The sequence below is a fragment of the Mirounga angustirostris genome, unplaced genomic scaffold, assembly GCF_029215605.1.
Source record: "Mirounga angustirostris isolate CCGP_5_RB_7025 unplaced genomic scaffold, mMirAng1.0.hap1 SCAF_10, whole genome shotgun sequence".
NCBI classification, from domain to species: Eukaryota; Metazoa; Chordata; class Mammalia; order Carnivora; family Phocidae; genus Mirounga; species Mirounga angustirostris.
In genome coordinates, this window is record NW_026991718.1 from 21463376 (window position 1) to 21485485 (window position 22110).

Sequence of the window (22110 nt, forward strand, 5' to 3'; positions counted from 1 at the left end):
GGGAACACAAGCAGGGGGAGCCTGGGATCATGACCTGAGCCGAAGGCAGACACTTAACTGAGCCACCCAGGCGCCCTGTCATATGTTCTTTAAGTCAGATATATGTGTTGCAACTTTATTTTCCCTTTTTCTATGTTGTCTTTTTCACTTTCACTGAAAAGTTTTTGACATGTCAAATTCATCACTTTTCCTTTGTTTTGAGCTTTTGTGTGCTCACTAGAATATCAAGTACAAAGGTGAAATGAAATTATAATAGCAAGCATCTTTATCTTGTTCCTGATCTCTAAGAGATAACTTCCAAACCTCATCATCAATTTTTCCCCTACTGTTTCCCTTTTTAAAAACAACTTTGAGGAGCACCTGGGTGGCTCAGTTGGTTGGGCGACTGCCTTTGGCTCAGGTCATGATCCTGGAGTCCCGAGATCGAGTCCTGCATCGGGTTCCCAGCTCAGCGGGGAGCCTGCTTCTCCCTCTGACCCTCTCCCTCTCATGCTCTCTCTATCTCATTCTCTCTCTCAAATAAATAAAATCTTTAAAAATAATAATAATAAAAAAATAATAAAAACAACTTTGAGGGCGCCTTGGTGGCTCAGTTGGTTAAGAGACTGCCTTCGGCTCAGGTCATGATCCTGGAGTCCCGGGACTGAGTCCCGCATCGGGCTCCCTGCTCAGCAGGGAGTCTGCTTCTCCCTCTCCCGCTCCCCCCTCTTGTGCTCTCTCTCTCTCAAATAAGTAAATAAAATCTTAAAAAAAAAAACCCTCTTGATTAGAGTTAAAAGAATTAAATTATTTTACCTTTAATTTTGGTTATAGTTTTAAAAGTTTTGTTGTAGATTGTTTTCATAGATACCCTTAATCAGGTTAAGGAAGTCCTTCTAGTGCTAGCTTTTCTCCTAAATGAATGTTAAACTTCATGAAACTGTTTCTGCATCTGTTAAGATAGTAAGATTTTTGCTCTAATCTGTTAATGTTAAGGATCATATTATTTGAGTTTCTATTGTTAAAACAACCTCTCATTTCTGAGATAAACTCGATGATATATTATCTTTTTTATATACATTGCTGAATTCAGTTCACTAATATTTTGTAATTTTGCAGCTATGTTTGTAATATTGACCAATAGTTTTCCTTTCTTCTTATGCTGTCTCTGCCTGGTTTTGGTATTGGATTGATGCTGATAAAAGATTTAAAATTTCATGCTTTAAGTGTTGCTGGAAAACAGAAAACACATTCAGGAAGGTTCCCTCTTCATCTATACTCTGGAAGCATTTACATAAATTTAGAATTATTTATTCCTTCAAAGATTAGAACTCAATAGTGAAGTCATGTGGGCCTGGGGTTTTCCTCATGATTAGATGGTTTTATTTATTATTGTTTCTATTTCTTTTTTTTTTAAGATTTTATTTATTTATTCATGAGAGACAGAGAGAGAGGCAGAGGCAGAGGGAGAAGCAGGCTTCCCGCCGAGCAGGGAGCCCGATGCGGGACTCGATCCCAGGACCCTGGGATCATGACCTGAGCCAAAGGCAGACGCTTAACCAACTGAGCCACTCAGGCATCCCTGTTTCTATTTCTTTAATGGGAATAGGACTATTCAGCTATCCTATTGTTTCTGGAGTCTGTTTTAGTGATATTTTTCTAGTAATTTGTCCAGTTTTATCTAAAATTTCAAATTTGTTGGCCTAAAGTAGTTCATAATCTGATTACCATGTTAATATCTACATATCTGTAATTACGTACCCTTGTTATTTCTGGAATTATTTATGTCTTCTCTTTTCTCTTATTTTGCCAGTTGGTTTTATTATTCTTTCAAAGTCCCAAATTTGGACTTGTTGAGCAATGTGAAATTGGACTGCAAATCCACAGGAGAGCTGATTTGTGATTTTCCAGAGATTTTATTCACTGTTCTGTTTGGCTGTAATCCAACTCTCCTTGCACTGGGCTGGCCCCTGTGCAGGTGTCCATCACCCTGCTTAGGCTGACATCACACCCAGACTGCCTCACCCTACTTGGGCTCCCATCTGACTGCAGGTCTTCCTCCCATACAGATGCACTCACTCCCACGTTCTAACAGCCCAGGCTGGGCTGCTCCCATGTGCAAATGCCCTCTTCATTCTGCAAACTTTGATTCTCCAGGTGGGACACATACAGACACATACACACTGGCTCTGACAACTCCCGTCAGGCCACCTTCTATGTGGTTGCCCTCCTCCCCCTGCTCAGACTCTGACATGCACACCAGACAGCCCCCAGCACCAATGCTACCTTGCACTGTTCCACCTAATGGCTTTAGGACTGAATTATGCAGGAAGAGAAGGGAAGAGTTCAGAAAATATGAAATATACCCAGAGGCATTTTTTTCATGAAGTGTTTTAGTAACATAATGCAATGTATGAGTGTATGGGATCATAACACAAGCATATTCTTTTTTAAAGATTTAATTAATTTATTTTTTGGGAGAGAGAGAGAGAACACATGAGAGGGGGGAGGGTCAGAAGGAGAAGCAGACTCCCTGCTGAGCAGGGAGCCCGATGCAGGACTCGATCCCAGGACTCCAGGATCATGACCTGAGCCAAAGGCAGTCGCTTAACCAACTCAGCCACCCAGGCACCCATGAGCATATTCTTAACTGTGGGTCTGTCAAAGGTTTGAAAGCCACTGACCTAGAAAGGTTTTGGAATGATGGTATAGTAACGCCCCATTTAGAGCGTTATAGTTTTCTGGGCTACTGCCTCAAGATTCCCTGCCACCTGTGTGGACACCCCATCCAAACGGACGCTTCCCTGGCTGACAACAGAGATACAACTTTGGTGGGCTACTGGGAGTCACAGACCTGAGTTCTAGTTCTGCCCCTCAACTTCTCATCAGCCAAGCAATCTGGTTATCTTATACACTAAAAATGCAGATGATACGCGCCATACCTCCCTCTCAAGGCATAAAATCAGGTAGTACATGAAAAGTGCTTTGAAAACTACAGCAAATATACAATAACTGACATCTAATGAATGTTTAAGTCCTTTACATGCAATGTAACTGAATCTTTAAACAACTCTGAAATTCACATTTAATAGATGAGGAAACTAAAGCTTAAGGAGGTTGAATGGATGAGAGGGTATTTGAATCCAGGTCTGTGCATTCAACTATACCCTCATCATCATTAAGCAGTATTTTTTTTGTTGGTTTGTTTTTAACAGAGAGCGAGAGCACACAAGTGGGGGAGTGGCAGGCAAAGGGAGAAGCAGGATCCCCACTGAGCAGGGAGCCAATGTGGGGCTTGATCCCAGGACCCTGGGATCATGACCTGAGCCAAAGGGATTAAGCAGTACTTTTAAAGATTTTATTTATTTTTTTTAAAGATCTTATTTATTTGACAAGAGAGATAGACAGAAGAGCACAAGCAGAGGGAGTGGCAGAGGGAGAGGGAGAAGCAGGCTCTGCACTGAGCAGGGAACCCGACGCGGGACTCGATCCCAGGACCCTGAAATCATGACCTGAGCCGAAGGCAGATGCTTAACCATCTGAGCCACCCAGGCGCCCTAAAGATTTTATTTTTAAGTAATCTCTACACCCAACGTGGGGCTCAAACTCACAACCCCAAGATCAAGAGACGCCTACTTTTCCGACTGAGCCAGCCAGGCACCCCGTAAGTGGTACTTTCATCATATGTGAATGAAGCAGAGCATCTTTGTTCTGTTACAGAGTTTTATATGGATATGGAGAACCAAATGTATTTACCATTTCCCCATTAAACATCCTAATTCTTGAAAGCTTTGAATCCTGCGGACTTTCACCTTTTCTATGCAAATATAGCTAACAGGCAAGGATCTGAGACTAAATGAGGTCACTTTGAAATGATGGTGGTACCTATACAGGGTCCAGTGGTGGCAGTCAGTTCCTTAGCTGCAAAATGGTGGCCAAGTTTAAGGCCCTTGCACGTAGGCAATGGATAAATATGTTGAAGAACGAACAAATGGGAGCCTGGTTAGGTCTAGAACTCTGGCAGCTTGGTGGGGTGGGGTAGTTAGCCAAGAGCAACGGCCCCTCAGCCCCCAGGTTGAAGGACTGTCAAGAAGAGAGCAGACCTCAAGGCAGAGTCCACTTGGCATTTTCTGAAACTGTCCACAGATCTGCCTGGGATCAGGTCTCTGCTGAGGGGCCTGGAGAGTCTGTGTAGAGCTCCTTCTGAGCAGCTGGATGAGTCCAGGGCAGGGCAGGGCCCAGGGGTGGATGGGTTTGAGCACAGTGTTCTTCACAAGAGTCCAGCTCAAATGTTCTATTTTTAAAGCCAAATAACAGCATTCTTCCTCCAGCCCCAAAAGTGAAAATCTGAGCAGCAATAATTTTTCTGGCCAAGGACAAGGTGGAGGTGGGACAGGAGACAGAATGAGCCACAGGGGATGAAAAGCAGCAGAGAGAGAGTGTGCATTTCCACCCAGATGAGTCCACTGCTGTCCCTGAAGACATGCCAGCCAGTCTCCAAATCTCCACAAGCCAGTGCCAATCCCCTTCCACCTCTCCTCAGCAGAGGAACAGCTGTGCAGGGGAGGGAGCACTTTACCCCTGCCATGGATGGGACCGGGGGGGTGGGGGCAATGACGATGACAAGAACAGCTGTGAACAGTACAGAAGCCCAGATTCTAGGTCCAATAACAGTTTTTATTCCCTTGGAACAAAGATCTGTGGGAAAGAAACTCCAAAAAGGAAACATGAACATGAACAACAAAATGACACTAGAGTGGTGTGCCAGGTGGATGGCACACTCCACAGTGGACCTGGTCATGCCCTGGTTTCTTGGATCAATATTTGCTCCGCCCCCAAGTGCCCATGACAGGTGGAGGGTGGGGGCAGTGAGGTGGAAAGCTTCCCTACTCTATGCAAGGGAGATGAATGTCACTCTGAAGTCTCTCAGGGACACCAAACCCTCCCCCTCAAGAATAGAGGTAGACAGGTAAGAATGAGAGGGACCTGGGTGTCACAGATAATGAGAAAGTAGTCATGGACCCTTTGTGGCCGACAGAATCTATGCTTAAAATAGTACCACAAGAGAAGCAACAGCTCGCTGAGACAACTTTGTGTTTCATGGTAAACATGGCCAACCTTGTCAAACCAGGCCCCATAGCAGTGGTAACTAGCACTACTGTTTCTATTCACTTCAAAGGAGCCTGGTGGTGGTTAATCGGAAGCCATTTCCCATTTCCCAGAGGATTTGCTTCGATCCCCTTTTCTAGCAAAATCCTATCCCCTGCAAGCCTGGTCCTCTATAGAGAATAGGCTGTAAAAACCCTGTCCTACCCTCACACTTCCCATGACACGACAGCTTCTACTGCCGCCCAAACACCTAAAAACAAGGTCCTTTGGTGGGCTAGATAATCCAGTTCTCGATTGTCCCTACATTGTGTATCACCTAACTCATCACTGTACTACAGGATGGCCTCTGGCACTGGGACCCGAGCCTAGATCACAGTGAGGTCTCCTGGAGGATGAAGGTGGGGCTGTTCCCTTGGTGGGCTGAGCTTTCCTCAGGCACTGCCATGACCTCCTTGTCTCTGCTGTTCTTCAACATCCCATTACTCATCTTTTCCGGAAACGTAGGAGTGTCCACTGAGAGGTCCTGGAGAACACAGAGCAAAGAGAGTGGAGGGGGTGGGATGAACATGAGACAAAGGGGTGAAGGAACTCAGGCAGAAAAGGTGGAAGACCCTGCTTTGATCCCTGCTGGAAGGGAGATCAGCAAAGGGCAGTGGGGGAGAAAGGGAGGAGCAAAGCATGAGGTGAGTGGTGGTGGTGGGGGGGGGGCGGTAGGGAGAGGAAAGGCCAGCACACTAGGCACCTCTCTGGGCTGAGACCCTTCTGCCCACCAAGTCAGCACTCCCCTGAGGGTAGAAGCCAGGGCAGTTACTGGGGGATGGTCCAGGTTCAGACAAATAATGAGAGCTGCTGGGGAGGAGAAAGGAAAGGGAGGGAAGAGAATCTGGAAGGTCCGGCAGTAAGAGAGGGAGGGGAGGGTATAATCTGGACAACATAGCTGCTACCTGGCTGTAGCTTATGCAGTGAAATCGCTTCTGACAGGACAGGGGCAGCAGGGCAACGAGCTTTGGTAACACTGGGTAAATGGTCCGAGGATTCAGGGTCCGGCCCCGCATTCCTCCTGAAGGCAAAGGCACTTCTGAGTCTCCTACCATGTAACCAGTGCACACCCAGCAAGCCATCTGTTCTCAGGGCTCTGGGTTCCCAGCCCCTGCCCACCTCCCAGAGCTCAGCCAAGAAGCCCAAGGAGCCCAGAGGGCTGGGTCAGTTTTCCCCCAGAGCCAGATTCCCTGAGTGGCCTCCCTCAGTCTCACTTCTCTGGGTCCCCATTCCACACGCCCTCACCAGTGAGCAGACTGACAATCAGGCCCACCACAATGACTGTGGTTGAGTTGTGAGCGCTGTACCATAAATACGACAAGGAGTAGAGACGCTGCAGTCCTGTAGGCCTGGGGAGAACCGAGATAAGGACAGTTAGCAATTCGCTGACAGGGCATTCCTCAGGGACATAGCCCCCGGATGTTGGGACCCAACACCTAACATTTCCCTGAGGACTCTGGTGGCCCATCCCTTAGCAAGACCCCTGGGAAACCCCTCAAAAATGAGCTATTCTCACCAAGGAGAGAGCGAGCCCCAACTCACTTGGAGAGGGTGGTTGAGGGCATCAGTGTGGTCATGGTGACAGAGGTCAGGTTGCTAGGCAGGGAAAAGCTGGATATATTAGGAGGAGAGGGTGCCATGCGGGAGGCCATGTTGGTCACTATGCTCCCGATGCCGATCCAGAAGGCCATGATGAGTCCAGCCAACAGGCCCACAATGGCACCCTGCCCAGAGACACAACACATTCTCCTGTCATGATGCCAGCCCTAATAAATCTTCACATCAGTTCCCAGAACTCATGGGGAGAGCCCGGCCAAGATAATTCTCAGGTCCACCCCTGTACACGACTGTGGAGCCAGATGGATCACTCACAGGAGGGTTGGCACAAGGAAAGAACATCCCAAGACAGAAGAGTCCGAGCAGCGGCCCCCCAACCATGCCAAAGATGCTGAGTGCTGCCTGTGGGCGACAGGGATGAGGAAAAAACGAGAGAACATTCAGGCTCAGAGAACCCCAGCCTCACCAATGTAGAGCACAGCCACCTGCCAATGCCTCAGCGCCCCACTTGTCGGATCTGCCTGTATCTTCTACCTGGAAACATCAGAATGTAGGATTCCAGAGGGCAAATCCTGGGAATGTTAAGGGAATGTACTTTGGGTTGTCCTCTGTGGCTGATCCCTCAGATGTCTCTGAGCTGACAATGTCCTGGGACTAACTCTAGGGAACACAGCTAACGGTGGTCCATCAAAGGTCAATTTTTGACACCCATCCCTATACCATTCCCTTCACATCAGCTGTCTTCCTCAACTTCCTGTTTCAATCGCTCCTTTCTCCCTTAAAAATTGCTTTCTTCTCTGCACAGTCCTTACCTGTAACACGGGTCCCATCTGGGAAGAAATATAGGCCATTCCCAGACAAAGTAGCCCATAGCCAAAGGCTGGAGAAAAAGAAGGGAGGAAAAAGGCAGAGATAAGAAAGGAGAAAAAGTAGAGCAAAGCTCCTTCCCCAGCCAAACCATTACCTCTGTGTCCCTGGAAACAGCATATTCCTTCCTGCCCCAGCTCCAGGTCCCTCCCACCTGGTCTTCCCATCTATGTGACTCAGAGACCTTCCCAGGGAATGCCCTGAGATGCCAACAAGTTTGTGTGCTTCGTTTGGCAAGCACTGAGCCCAGACTAAAGCTGGTGCTGTGAAGCAGACTGATGACAGTGCTTAGAGTGTGTTTTAGAAAGAATACAACTAAAAAAATGAGGAAACATAATCCCACCGAGGATTCTGGAAAGCATGATGGCCTGGACTTCAGAGAATTGAGGGAACCAGGGTCGGATCAGATCTTCCATTGTAACAGTTGCCAATGAGTTAAAAGCAGAAGATATGGTGCTGAAAGGAGGAAGACAAAGATGAGCTGTGCTGAGCCCGGGAGTTGAGGGCAAAACCAACAGGGGCCCTACTGAGGGAAGAGCGCCCTAAAGGCAGGAGAGGACATATGCAGCCAGGAGCCATCCTCATTCCTCATGGTTGGCAGCTGAGGAAGAGGTCCAGAAGGCAAGGGCACTTGTCCTTTCTGAACGGGATACAGGTTTTGATCAAGTAGAATCAATTCCTAGAAGAATCCTTCTCCAGCAAGGGGGATCCCCTGGGAGAGGATATGCGCTATTCTACACAGATGAGCTGTCCCTCATCATCTATAGATGGATGGGCACACTGAGAAACTCAGAGAGATCCCCTCTTCTACCTGTCACCTTGGGCCAAGTAGGGCTCAGCTGCACCAAGCCTGAGGGAAACGGTCGAAGAGGGTACCTGAGGGAGCCACTGAAGAGGCAGGCAACAAAGAGCCCAGGCAGGCCTGGCAGGTCTTTCAGGAGATCCATCACAAAATACAGGACGAACTGCAGGCAGAGCAGAAGTGCACAGCTCTCTTGAGAGAGGAACGCTTCCCCAGAGTGAAGCGTGTGGGAAGCCCCCTGCACGTGCCCCTACCAGTCTATGGAGAGTGAGTGACTAAGAAGGGGGCTAAGCACTGAGGGTGTCCCAGTTAGTGGAGAGAAAATGGGCTCTAGGTAGAGAATGACGCAGTTCAGCTCCCAACCCTGCCCCTGACTAGCAGTGTGACGAGCATTCCGGCCACCTCGATGAGGTTTTTTTTTTTTCTTTTCTGTAAAATGAGACAGTTGTAAGGATTACAGGAGACCAGGTACAGTCGTGAGCCAATAATAAAGGCAGGTCCCACCCCAGCAGGGTGAGCACTATGATTAGGTGATGCTGGCCAGGGGCTGGGACCCTCATGTGCTAGACTGTAGAATCCCAAGTGGAAAACGACTTACATCCATTTCCTACCCAGGGTGAGAGTCCTTTCTGCAGCCAACCAGACACTCCTCCTGGGGAGCCAAGCTGGCCCTCATGGGCAAAGAAGGGTGCCAGGGAGGACTTCTCACCTGGTCAGGGGCTGCTTGAGCCTGCTGGGTGCTCATGGGATACTCCTGGTAGTAGACAAACATGACCAAGCCAATGAGGCAGCTCATGCAGAGGACCAACTGCTGGCAAGGGAAGACTGCATAGCAGGAGCTGCAGAGAGACCAGTGCCAAGGAGACAGAGGCTGTTAACAGACACCCTCAGGCACGTCTCCGAGCTCCAGAAAGCAGACCCATATCCTGACCCCAATGGGTGTGTGTGTATGCTCTGGCATCCTGCCCCAACCCCACCTGCCCTGTGGAACGGGGCCCCCCCCCCCGCTCCTCCCCGGTCTTCCTGTCCCTGTACTCACAGCACAGCAGCCTTCTCCGTGCGGGAACTCAGGTAGCGCTGCACCTGAGCCTGGTTCACCCCATACAAGGAGAGCATCATGAAGACACCCCCAAAAGCCAATGTCCAGAAAGTGTGCCGTACAAAAGGATCTGGATCCAGCCTACAACAGACACTGACTGGTCATTGTGGCATAGCCCCAGACAGACACAGCCTTCCTCACACTCCTACAACAGGGGGCAGAGCAGAGACGCTGCTGCAGGGCAAAGGAGCTACTGAAGGCAAGAACTGGGTGGACACAAGGGGCGCCTGGGTGGCTCAGCCGTTAAGCGTCTGCCTTCGGCTCAGGTCATGATCCCAGGTCCTGGGATCGAGCCCCACATCGGGCTCCCTGCTCCACGGGAAGCCTGCTTCTCTCTCTCCCACTCGCCCTGCTTGTGTTCCCCCTCTCACTGTGTCTCTCTCTGTCAAATAAATAAATAAAATCTTTAAAAAAAAAAAAAAAAGAACTGGGTGGACACAAGAAACAGCACAGCAAGATGGAGGAAGGGTTCTATCCCTCCAACCCACAGCCTCATGCCAGGTACTGAAAACATCTTGACCCTCCTTTACCCACCAGCCAGATCCCTGTGATCACCCTCCATCTCTGCAGTGCCAGCTTCCCACCTGTCTCACTGCTGCCCCTAAGGCTTCCACAGCTTGTCCTGTTTACTGCAGCCCTGAGTTCAGGTTCTAGGATGGGCTCGGCCCCCAGGCACTACAGACCCCAGCCAGGGGAAGGGGTGTACTTACACGATCCCAGAGATGCGGCCATGCTGGGAAGCCACTTCCCACACATGCCTCAAGCCGCCCACCTTGGCTGACCCCACAATGATAACCACCAGCTGCCCTAGGAACATGACCAGCGTCTGGAACACGTCTGTCCAGATGACTGCCTTCAGCCCGCCCTGCAAGGCAAAGACAGCATGCCTGCCACAGACGTCTTTAAAGCCATCCACAAGTGAAGACACGACACCTACCACCAGCAGGCGACTATACTGCCACCAGGGGCATAACTGCTGAGCCTCTGTTGACATCAGTCCCAGTCCGTCTCCTACCCCACCAAAGTCCCAGCCCGTCTCCTACATCCTGACTCGTCCCACTCCAGAGCTCCATCCCACCTCACCTACATTTTTACCTCATCCCTTCCCTTCTTTTCCCTCCCATCTCCTCTCCCTCTCCTAAGACTTACTACACTTACCAGAGCAGTATAGACAGTACAAACAATGCCTAGGGTCAGCACTGACAGCCACAAGTCAAAGCCAGTCACTGTAAACAGATAAAAACCACATTCCTGTCTCTGGAAGAGGGTTTCCCAACAGAGAAACCAGAAAAACCCTAGTAAGACATGAGGCATTTGGTCATTAAGGATGAAATAAATCATTCACCACAATGGAAAAAAAAAAATGTTTGAATCCCACCAAAAGGTGTTGATTAACCAGTTCAGATGAGACACGGTAATGTTTGATTAGCTTTCGGGTGAGGTGAGCCAAGGCACCTCCACCTCCAGCGGAGACCAGTCAGGAGTCCTTGCAGGGAAGTAACTCCCTGGCCAAGGTCGGATTCTTTTCTGCACACTCTCCTCTACCGGCCCCTCCCAAAGGTGTTTTCCCAGTCGGCTGTGGCTGAGAGCCAAGGGCTGTGACTCCTCACCTGCATTGAGGGCCAATGATGGTGCATAGAGCACGACTCCCATGTAGATCACCTGTTGCATATGGAGAAGAGAACGTGAGGGGGAGGGGAAAGGAAGGTGGGCAGAGGGAAGGGAAAAGATGGACCTCAGCTCCAATAACCTGATGGCCTCCCTTTGTCTCGGCTCGCTTCCCTCTCCCTTCTTCCAAATCTTGGCCTGCTGCCACCATGGTGACTGTGCTGCAACTGGAAGGAATAGGAAGCAGGCTGCCTCTGGTGGCTTCAGGGACACTGGCCCCTAGTGGGACCTTCAATCTTGCCAGTTTGAGAGCAGGAAAGGCTCAGAATCCTTCGACATACCCGAGTTTGGGTCCCTCTACCATATCTCAAGGTCAAATTCTACCCTCATTCCTACTTACCATCTGAAAGATGAAGGTCAAGGTCCCACAAACCCGCACAGCTTTATTGAATCGGAGCTCCAGGTACTAGGTAGGAATACGTATGTACACATACACATATATATAAGTAAGTAAAAGTATTCCTCCCCACTCTACCCCATAATTCGACTTCCCTCAAGAAACCCCGGAATGTGAAGGAACATTCAACTCATATCTGCTCTGGGCCTCCCAGCACAGCACCCTCCTCTTCCCACCTGACCTCACCCAGAAAGAACTTGGAAACACACAGTGTGTCTCATCATTCTCATTAGGCAGAAGAGGTCCAGCGACCCAGATCCCTCATATATGGCCTCTTCCTTCTTTCTATTCCTGACCCTGATGGTCCTATGTGCTCCTCTTCCCCCCACTCACCTCATAGGCACTGGTGAGATGCAGGCGGTAGAAGACAGGGATGAAGACGTGTGCAGGGATCAGCAGGCCCAGAAAATAGCAGCAGCCCAGGAACCAATACTGGGTCCCAAATCGGTAGATCTCGGACGGCACACCCAAGATGGCCACGGCTGATTGGAAGGTGGCCAGCAGAGACAGAGCCACAGGAAGACAGCTCATTTTTCGGTCTGCCATGAGCAGTTGGCCAACAGTATGCCGGCCCCAGCCACGAAAGGCATGGTAGAGCCCAATAGCAAGGGAGAGAACCAGCAGCAGCACAAACACTACATAGTCCACAAGGGAGAAGGTAGATGTGACAGTGTTTGTGTCTGAGGCTGGGAGCAGGGGAGCAGAGGTGCTCACCACCACACTCATATCTTCGCCGTGTCTGTGGCCTATGGCCACGTGCTGCTCCTGGGCTCTGGGCTGCCACTCAGCTGGGCAGTGGCAGGCAGGTGGCTACAACCTGGCTTCTAGCCACGATCTCACAGTCCTTCTCCACCAAGTGACATCGTCCAAGTGAGCTGCAAAGGAATCAGCTCCTAGTCAGGCTTACCCTGCCTTCATGGGCACCCATCCTCAGGCCTATATATCCCACACCCATCAAACCTGAACCAGCCAGCTCTGTACAGCCCTTGTAAGTCTAGAGGTCCTAGTATGGATTTGGTAGGGGAGGAAGGAAGCAGCAGAGTGAGACAGCCAGGTGACAACTGCTTGTCCAAGATCATTTTGGGCATACACAGCTGTGAAACATAAAAACCTTCTTGGGGTGCCTGGGGGTTGCAGATTGTGAGATCAAACCCTGTGTCAGGTTCTGCACTCAGTGTGGAGTCTGCTTGAGATTCTCTCTCCCTCTGCCCCTCACCCTCCTCTCCAAAATAAATTAAATCTTAAAAAACAAAAACAAAAAACTAACCTTCTTAGGTCTCCACCCCAATCACAAAAGAAAAATCAACTCTAGCCCACATTTCTTCTCAAAGACTTCCCTGCCCCCACTTGCAGGCACAGACCCAGTCACTACAGCATGCTAAGCCAGCAGACCCCAGCCTGGCGCCACAGCCCAGCAGGGAAGAAGAAAGGGAGACTAATAACAGCATGGTTTCCTCTCTTTCCCCCAGCCTCAGCCCCCATCTCCCCTATTCTCAATGTCACCTTCCTAACAGGACCCCTTTTCAGCACTGATCCCCAGTGCGATTACCTACATGGCAGCCCCAAACTCCATTCCACATATCCCCAGGTCAACCACTTCGTTCTCCCCAGCACTACTAGAAAAGCCCTGCCACCCATCTCTCAGCAACTCTCCCAGCAACACTACAGTCAATAGCAGATCTGGGGAGAGTGCTGGGATTCAAAAGTGTGAGGGCAATGTGCGGGAGCCAGGAGTTCAGAGTTATGATACAGAGAAGCAAACCAGCCAGGGAGCTGGGGGCAAGGGAATAACAGCCAGGGAAAGTGCGCCTCTCCTCCTGGAGCAGGAACCTACCTAGAGAAGTAATCTCTGTTCTGAGGCAGTGCTGCCTGGAGAAGCTGTGTGTGTCTGGAGCTGAGCAGAAGCTGAGGGTCTGGCTCTATAAGTAGCTGAGGTGAAATCAGGAATTAGGGGCGGAGTGAAGCTCAGCAGCTATTTGCTCTGGCCCCTTCAGGGAACCAATCAATGTGATTCAAATGGCCCTATCACCCTATGGCCCCCAAACTCCAGCTCAGTCCTAGAGGCTCCAGAGTGGGGAACAGGGAGCTCACATTCAACAGCATTCCTAGCTAGATTAGGCTTTCACTGTAAGTCACACTTGGCACTGTGTGCTAGAGGGAATTACAAAGTAGGAGCCCAGGGAAACGGGAGTTGCTTTTCTGACTCCTGCACCAAAAATACTAATCCTCAAAGAAATACAGCATTATCCTCAGAACAAGGACAGGATTATGCTACTTCAAAACTTAAGGGAACATTCAGAGATCACTATCATGACCCCCCTCAGTTACCAACAAAGATACTGAAGCCCAGATGACTCAAGTGATCTTTCCAGAACCACAGAGTCGATTATTGTCAGTCTAGATTAGAGCTCAGGTCTACTGATTCCCCATCCATCCACTCTTCATTTATACCATAATGTCTTTAGAAGATATCCACGACATACTCATCGATATGGAGAAAAAAATACCAAAGCATGTAGGTTTTCAGATAGCCTAAATGATGACAGTTAACACTTTTTGAACACCACCCCTTTTTTTTTTAGTGAAGCAACTCAGCTCTTACTTCTTGTAACCCAGCTGTGTGCCGTGAACTTTACAAACTTTAATAATGATAATGAAAAAGTACCCTTTGCTATCACTTTTAAAACACCACCTCTTGTTTATGAACTTTAAATGAACACTCTCTAGCTCTCAAGGAAACGGAGTCAGAAAAGTTAAAGAACTTCCTTAAGGTCACATGGCATGATACAAAACAAGGGAGAAAGAAAGAGTGCTATCTGCAGGTAGGACAGGTGATTTACCAAGGGGCCCATCCTTACCATTCCTAGAACCAGGGCGGGAGCAGAATGTTAATTGTAGTCAGTCATTCACGGAACAAAGTTTAGATTCCAACTAGTGTAAATACACATTAATATAATCTATGTCTTCTGTTCTTGCCCACTAGGAGAAAGATCAGCCTGGCTGTCTTCTGGTTCACTCACACTGTGTTCTTGGGCAGATGTCGCCCGGCTGGCAAGATATGGTCTTACAGAGACCAAACCTGAACTCTGAACCTCGTGGGGCCAACAAAGAGAGGAAATCAGAGGCGGCAACTCTAGGATCACATGTTCTACGAGTCACAAATGTTCGTACCCAGAATAGTATTCCCAACAGGCCACTCTGGTTTAACCTAAAGATGCCCTGGGCCTTTGTACATTGCAACATCTTTAGTTCCCACTCCTCTTTGGCAAATTTTACTATGATAGAGGTGATGGAAAATACTGGAGAATAAGAGAAGGTGTCTGCTGTGTGCAAATAAGAATGCGTAGCTGTAAAGGGTTAGTGATAAGGCTACGCTGGTTACGGAAAGGAAAAACGATCTCAGTGTAGACTAGAACACAGACATACAGAACTGGAAACTCTCCTGCTGGGGTAAATTGGTGAAGCTTCTAGATAGAATTCTGTTTGCATGAGGTGTAGAGAACCTTCCTGGATGGCTGAAGACAGAGCCAGGAAAGACAGGAAAAACCTGACCCAGTAACAACGTGTTCCTCAGACATGATTCTGATTCTAAGAACAGGATAGTGGCTTTCTAAAAACTACACTGCTCTAAACCCCATGGACTTGCATCTCCCTGAGAGAGGAGGAGCCAAAACAGCAGAGTGGTTTCACTAAAACTGTAACACACAGGGCACAAAATAGTGGGTTGTGAGACCCCTTTCTAAAAGTATGACACACACAGAAACGGAAGACCATCATTCTACACCACCGTACCCCCTTTGACAGCCTGCACTGAATTGCCTTGACTCCTACAAAGGGCAAAGGGGGCCACTGCAGGACCCACTGTCCCAAAAAAGATTCCTTAAAAATCTGCCCTTGTGCTTAGAATTCCTCGAGGTCTGAAAGCTTCGGTACCCTCATTAAAAGGCTAAGAACTATCAACGCCTCAGAGAACGTGCCAGCCAGCTGAAAGTAAATCCTTTCAAGGAGATTCCACATACCTGCGGTGTGTGGAAGGGAACCCGGGGCCGGCCACTCAAGACGAGTCAGCTTTGACGAGCTTTTGCCTGGCCCTATAATCAAAGGCAACACTCAGTCCCTCCGGGCGCGGGGCTCCCGAGGGCCACCCTGGGGTAGCGCTCGCCTTTCCCTTACCTCCTTGGCTCCGCCAGGGCTAAGAAGGTCCAGTCGTTTGTCCTGAGATCAGCATCGCTCCGTTTTTCTGGGAAGGAAAAGGAGTTGAGAAGGCAGGCAAGCGCCTACCCCGCCCCTCCCTCCTCACCAAGGATCCGGCCGCCACGCGGTCTCCGGACTGAGGTGAAGGTGCCAGGGCCCGGAGCCTCCCCAGGCTTGTCTCCTCCCGCCGGGGTTTGCCCTTCACTCTTCTATCACCCTTACCCTCTTTATTTGCTGGCTTCCCGCCTTCCCTCCACACGTGAGGTAGCTTAACCACTACACCACGCGGTCTCAACTCAGATCTTCCCGCGCCTCCACGCGGGGAACCAGCTCGCCCTGCCCCTCCCCGTCCCCGCGCCACTCTCGGGAGCCTCTGGGTACTGGCCCCCATGCGCTGGCCCGCCCAGGTGCAGCCCATTTGCCGGGTCTCCACCTTTGGGTGCAGCGGAGTGGCCGAGCCAGCCCTGCCATATGCCGGCTGAATGACAGCGGCGGGGGTGGGGTGAGGTGGGGGAGGGCCCGCCCCCTGGCCGCCTCACGTGGCGCCGCCATGTTTACTGAGGGCGGACGGAGTGGGCGCCGAGCCACTGCGGCGACGCGACCTCGGCGTCCGGAAGCGAGGAATACGGAGCTGAAAGAGCGGCGGCGGGGAGGCCTTCGCTAACAGGGGAAAAGGAGAGGGGGTTGGCCAGTCCGCCCTAACGGGGACAGGGGCGCGCAGAGAAGAGCTCTAACCTCCTCGAGCAGCCGCAAGCCCCAGCCCGTACCGGGCGACTAGGCCACGCCCTGGCAGGGCGGAGCCACACGCGCAAGTCTCGCGAGGCGCTGAGAAGGACGAAAGGAGCAAAAAATGTCTCCGCGCGGGCCGGGCAGTCCTTCGTTCCTGGTCCCTTGGGCAGCGACCTTGCTCCTCGCTCTGGGCGCGGAAAGGGCTCTGGCGCTACCCGAGGTACAGAAGCAAGTTAGAGGTCGGGCTGAAGCAGAGCTGCTGGGCAACCTTGTTTCGCGCTCGCCCGTCCTCGGCTCTCCCCTCTCCCCAGCCCGCCCTGGCTCGGATTTGGTCCCTGAGGCTTCCCTAGCTGTAGCCCAGCCGGCTCCGGCTCCTGAGTACTCACGCCGCGCAGGTCTCCCGGTGCCCTCGCCCTGCTGACGAAGACCTTTAAAATTTGATCTCCTTGTTCCTTAATCTTTGAATAACTTTAAATTTCTCGGCTACCGACGAGTCCTCTGGCTCTTCCTCAAGCTCGTCACGCGCCAATGCCGTATATCGTGCTCTGGCAGTACTGTACCTTGTGTAAAGCTTGATGAGTTCTTTGTATGCTTTTATACCTGGCCAAACCGGGTCTGTCAGATTGAGAAGTCACTGGAGAGGGCATAAGAAATATGTTCGAATAGTGATCTTCAAAGATGAGGGCCTTTCCTGGGCAAGGTCTGGTGCAGAAAGCCTCTAGTATGCTGATTTAGCTCCTGGCTCTAGGCGAAGAAATGAATCCCGTAGGCAAACTTGATATATAAAAATAGGACACTTACCTGCCTAGTGTTAAAGGGATTCTGAAGAGTGTACTTACTGGCAGTTAACTTTTGCTACCTATTTGTTCTTTTCTTGGCTTTTCTTTATGGAATTCTAATAGTTTTCTCTTTTGCAGATATGCATGCTGTGTCCAGGGAGTGTGCGGGATTTGTCAGAAGTGACCCTTTATTGTAAGCAGACACCAGAGCTAAGGCTGCACTCCCGCTGCTGCCTGAATCAGGAGGGCACCATCGTGGGGTGAGGGAGGAAAAGACAACTCTGGATACTGGAAGAGTTCCCAAACCGGATTCCTTTTTTTTTTTTTTTTTAAAGTAGGCTTCATGCCCAGTGTGGGGCTTGAACTTAGGACCCTGAGTTCAAGACTTGGGTGGAGATAAGAGTCCAACACTTAACCCACTGAGCCACCCAGGCACCCCCTCTCCCCCCAGATTCTTAAAGGCTTGCCTCATTGGCTTTGGGATAAATATCCGTGCCTGTTTTGGGGGCATCCAAACCATGATTCTGTGTTACAGCATTTTTAGCTAGGTAAACAACCCTGTGATTCTTCCTGGTTGAAACTGCATAGAAGTCACAATTTTTACCCATTAAAAAAAAAGCTCCTTATGACTTCCTCTTATTTTTTTTTTAAGAGGTTATTTATTTGAGAGACAGTGAGCAAGAGAGTACGGGAGCAGGGGCAGAGGGAGAGGCTGACTCCCCACACTGAGCAGGGAGCCCGATGTGGGGCTCTATCCCAGGATTCCAGGATCATGACCTGAGCCGAAAGCAGACGCTTAACCAACTGAGCTGCCCAGGCGCCCCTACGGCTTCCTCTTAAAAGAAGTTTTGTTCTTTTATTTTCAACTCTGGATTACTTAGTGTATATCTCCATGAAATGGCTCCCTTAGCCTCCGAGGCAATTTATTAATAGGGTATTCTTCCCTTCTGGTTAATTCATGTTTGTCTTTGAGGCAGATTCCTCTTCTGCAGATTCTGTCCCCTTATGAAGGTTAGTCCCTACATTTTCTTCCTTTACACTCTGAGGATTCACTCTTCGTACAGTTTCAGCTATAACCACCGTGCAGGTGTTTCCCCAAACTAGATCTCTTTTAGTATCCTTGGCCACCTCTCCAACCTGAAGGTACACATGAATACCTCTAGCTTCCTATTATACATTTCCTCTTGAGTGCACCCTCACTTCAGAATCCTAAATGTCATCTGTCTTGCTTCCATTCTCCTCTCTCCCTAATTACCTAAATACTTCTCTATAGGAAACTATCTGAAAACCAATTTTTTTCCCGTCATCCCTCTCTGGTTTTAAAATTAGAATTGTCTGTTGCCCTCAGGATAAAGTTCAAACCATAAACCACTACAGATTGGTCTCAATCCACTTTTCAAACATTTTTTTTCCAACTATTTGTCCACTAAAACCCTTCATGAGGGTCTGGCTTGAGCCAGACTTGCCTACTTTCCAAAAGCATTCCGCTTTTGTTTCTTTGTTCATTCAGGCCTCCTTATCTGAAATTTCCTTCCTCCACCAAATTAAAACATATCCATCCTTTAATTCCAGCATCTTCTGTAATGCTCTCTACTACTCAATGTTAGAATATCTTTGTTTACTTCTTCTAACCCTTAGTGTCTGTACCACTCAAAATTATTCATATATTGTCCTGTGATTACTTTCAGATGATAATTTAATGTTTATGTTGTTTTTATATTTGGTGATGGTCTTCCTCTACTACATTGTAAGCCACTTGAAAACTAAGATACTGAGGGTTTTCTTTTTATTCTCCCAATTTTCGCAGTTAATAGGCACTTAGTATGGGTGCCTAGGCAGCTCAGTCGGTTAAGCAGCTGCCTTTGGCTCAGGTCAGCCCTGCATTGGGTTCCCTGCTCAGTGGGGAGTCTGCTTCTCCCTCTCCCTCTGCCACCCCCACTGCTTGTGCTCTCTCACTCTCTGTCAAATAAATAAATAAAATCTTTTAAAAAAATAGGCACTCAGTAAATATTTGAAGAATAAAGGAACAGACAGCAATAGATAGTGACGGAAAAATAATGTGGCATGGTCCTTAATATCCAGTAATTTGTCTTCAGTCTGTGGTAGAAAATGCACTTGGAAAAAACTTTCATTTATGGGACTTGAATTTTTTCCCCATTTGAAGGCCTTTGTGGATCTGAGAATCATAATGCTACATTGTGAAGATTCACTAACCTAGACAAGGAACAAATTTCTTCCAATATATGCACAGATGCATAGATACACTGGTTAGAACAGGACTGTCCGATAGCACTTCCTGCTATGATGGAAATGTTCCATATCTGTACTTTCCGATATAGTAGCCACTGATCACATGGTGAGTGGTTACTGAATAGTTGAAATGTGGCTAGTGCAAATGAGAAACTGAATTTTTTTTACCTAATTTATTTTTTTAAAGATTTTATTTATTTATTAGAGAGAGTGAGAGCAGGAACACAAGCAGGGGGAGTGGGAGAGGGAGAAGCAGGCTTCCTGCCGAGCAGGGAGCCCGAAGCGGGGCTCCCAGGACCCTGGGATCATGACCTGAGCCGAAGGCAGACGCTCAATGACTGAGCCACCCAGGCGCCCCTTTTTTACCTAATTTAAATACCTACATTTAGCTAGTGGTGACTGAACTGGACAGTGCAGAATTAAAACATCTACCACAGCATCTAGTTTGTGGCCCTGAACACAGCTGTGTTCAATTAATATTTGCTGAAAAGAGGGTTATATTAGCTTACCATTGGTGAAGAGAGACATATAATTACACAGATTACTGTGTTTCCTCAGGCTGGATCTCCAGAACTGTTCTCTGAAGGACCCTGGTCCAGACTTTCCTCAGGCACATACTGCCGTCATCATGTAAGTGGTTGGTTATCCTCCCTCCCCAACGGCAACTATGATAAAGGGCTGATTGGAAAGTCTTTGAGGTTGGACTCCTAAAAAGATGTTTGAATATTAATGTCCAAACTTGGACAACTCAGAATGAGAACTGGATTACCAGCCCAGGAAGATGTGTGAATGGAAGTAGAGTGTTTTCCTAGAGCACACAGCTAACAGTGTGTGCTTTGCAGAGACCTGCAAGCAAACCCCCTCAAGGATGACTTGGCCAACACCTTCCGTGGCTTTACCCAGCTCCAGACTCTGTGAGTAAGGGTATAGGGTTGGGGAGAGAACCAAAGAGGGACAGTGTTGTGAGCTCAGCAATTTTGGGCTGTGCATTATGACTGCCTGTGTTGTGTTCAGGATACTGCCCCAAGATGTCAGCTGTCCTGGAGGTATTAATGCCTGGAATACTGTCACCTTCTATATAAAAAACCAAACCTGCCAAGGGCAAAGGAACCTTTGCAACAGCACTGGGGACCAAGGTACGCTGTCTCACCTCCACCCTTCCAGGAACTGCCTTTCATCCCTTATATTCTCCATTTTAGATCTGACAGTACTAAGTTGCTTAAATGCTTCTTGTTCAAGTTTCTGAACCTCTAACCCCTTGAAAGAAAAGGTTGTAAGATGTATTGTTGTTATGTTCTTTTAAAAAAAATTTTTATTTAAATTTAATCAGCCAACATACAGTACATCATTAGTTTCATATGTAGTGTTCAATAACTTATCAGTTGCGTATAACACCCAGTGCTCATCACATCACATGCCTTACTTAATGCCCATCATCTAGTTACCCCATCCCCCACCCACCTCCCCTCCAGCAGCCTTCAGTTTCCTATAGTTAAAAATCTCTCTACGAAACTAATGAATCTTTGAACACTACATCAGAAACTAATGATGTACTATATGATGGCTACTTGAACGTAATAATAATAAAAAAGAATCTTTCACAATTTTTCTCCCTCTCTGATGACTTCCCATTCAGTTTTCCCTCCTTTCCCCTATGATCCTCTGTGCTGTTTCTTATATTCCACATATGAAGGATAATTGTCTTTCTCTCTTTGACTTTGTTGTTATGTTCTGATTATTTGAAATCTTCTTTCTTCTGCTTTTGACCTAGAAATAGTTGAGAGAATCTAAGTTGAAGCAGATATTTGACAAACCTACATAATGAGATTCAGTGATGTTTTCTGTTTTTCTCTGGCTCACAGAAATGTGTCCTGAGAATGGATCCTGTGTACCTGATGGTCCAGGTCTCTTGGAATGTGTCTGTGCTGATGGCTTCCATGGCTACAAGTGTATGCGCCAGGTGAGGAATTAGGCCTTCTAATTAGGGATAAGAGAAATGCATAAAGAAGAACCTCTCTGAAAGAAGAGCCCTAAGACCAGAGCTGATGCAAATCATCTAGAGAAGGAAACTATAAGAGAATTGCCCTGGATAAGGGGATAGGTATACTAGCAAAGAACTAGGTGTTAGGATGTAGTCCTTGGTGTCACGATGTATGAGGGGTTTTTTGGTCTGTCATTCATAGGGTTCCTTCTCACTGCTTGTGTTCTTCGGTATTCTGGGATCCACCACATTATCCATCTCCGTTCTGCTTTGGGGGACCCAACGCCGAAAAGCCAAGACTTCGTGAACCACCTAAGTCTTCCTACTGACCTAAAGATCTTCTTGATCTATCTGAGCCCAGTCAGGGAGATTCTCTTCCTAGACAGGCATGGTTGGCCAGCAGGTCCTCCTCAAGACTGAAGCCACTTTTGGCAGGAAGATGGAAAGTTGCATAGTCTTGGGGTGTCGTGGACACTGCGGTCCAGGAGTGGACGGGGCTGGTGCCCCATTTGTGCTTGTGCTTGACTATAATAAACATCTTTTCTTGTCGTTCTTTTTTTTTTTTTTTTTTTAGAGAGAGGCGACCTGGCTTTGTGTATTTCTTGGTTAGAGTGGGAGAGCTTTGGGGTAGTCGGTTTTCCAGTTTTCCCGGGGCTTTGC

The 22110-nt window shown here is 48.5% G+C and overlaps 2 protein-coding genes across 4 annotated transcripts; one reads left to right on the top strand and one right to left on the bottom strand.

Moving 5' to 3' along the window:
- Positions 1–4635: 4635 nt before the first annotated feature.
- SLC5A6 (solute carrier family 5 member 6) lies at positions 4636–16006 on the bottom strand. 3 transcript variants are annotated; one of them, XM_045884277.3, is made up of 18 exons: positions 15934–16005; positions 15691–15757; positions 15537–15608; positions 11851–12392; positions 11461–11526; positions 11063–11114; positions 10611–10678; positions 10163–10317; positions 9393–9533; positions 9063–9192; positions 8428–8516; positions 7895–8007; positions 7497–7564; positions 7000–7086; positions 6670–6851; positions 6373–6476; positions 6033–6148; positions 4636–5611 (listed from the first exon to the last, which is right to left on the bottom strand). In XM_045884277.3, the coding sequence occupies exons 4-18, from the start codon at positions 12241–12243 to the stop codon at positions 5459–5461; spliced, it is 1917 nt and encodes a 638-aa protein (XP_045740233.1). In that variant the 5' UTR covers positions 12244–12392; positions 15537–15608; positions 15691–15757; positions 15934–16005; the 3' UTR covers positions 4636–5458. The 3 variants fall into 3 exon arrangements, with proteins under 3 accessions (XP_045740233.1, XP_045740227.1, XP_045740232.1); XM_045884271.3 differs by having other exon boundaries at positions 6030–6148; XM_045884276.3 differs by lacking the exon at positions 15537–15608 and having other exon boundaries at positions 6030–6148; positions 15934–16006.
- A 278-nt stretch (positions 16007–16284) lies between these two features.
- ATRAID (all-trans retinoic acid induced differentiation factor) lies at positions 16285–22002 on the top strand. The gene is made up of 7 exons (XM_045884278.3): positions 16285–16660; positions 17358–17479; positions 20028–20099; positions 20312–20383; positions 20484–20605; positions 21332–21429; positions 21653–22002. The coding sequence occupies exons 1-7, from the start codon at positions 16562–16564 to the stop codon at positions 21755–21757; spliced, it is 690 nt and encodes a 229-aa protein (XP_045740234.1). The 5' UTR covers positions 16285–16561; the 3' UTR covers positions 21758–22002.
- The last annotated feature ends 108 nt before the right edge of the window (positions 22003–22110 follow it).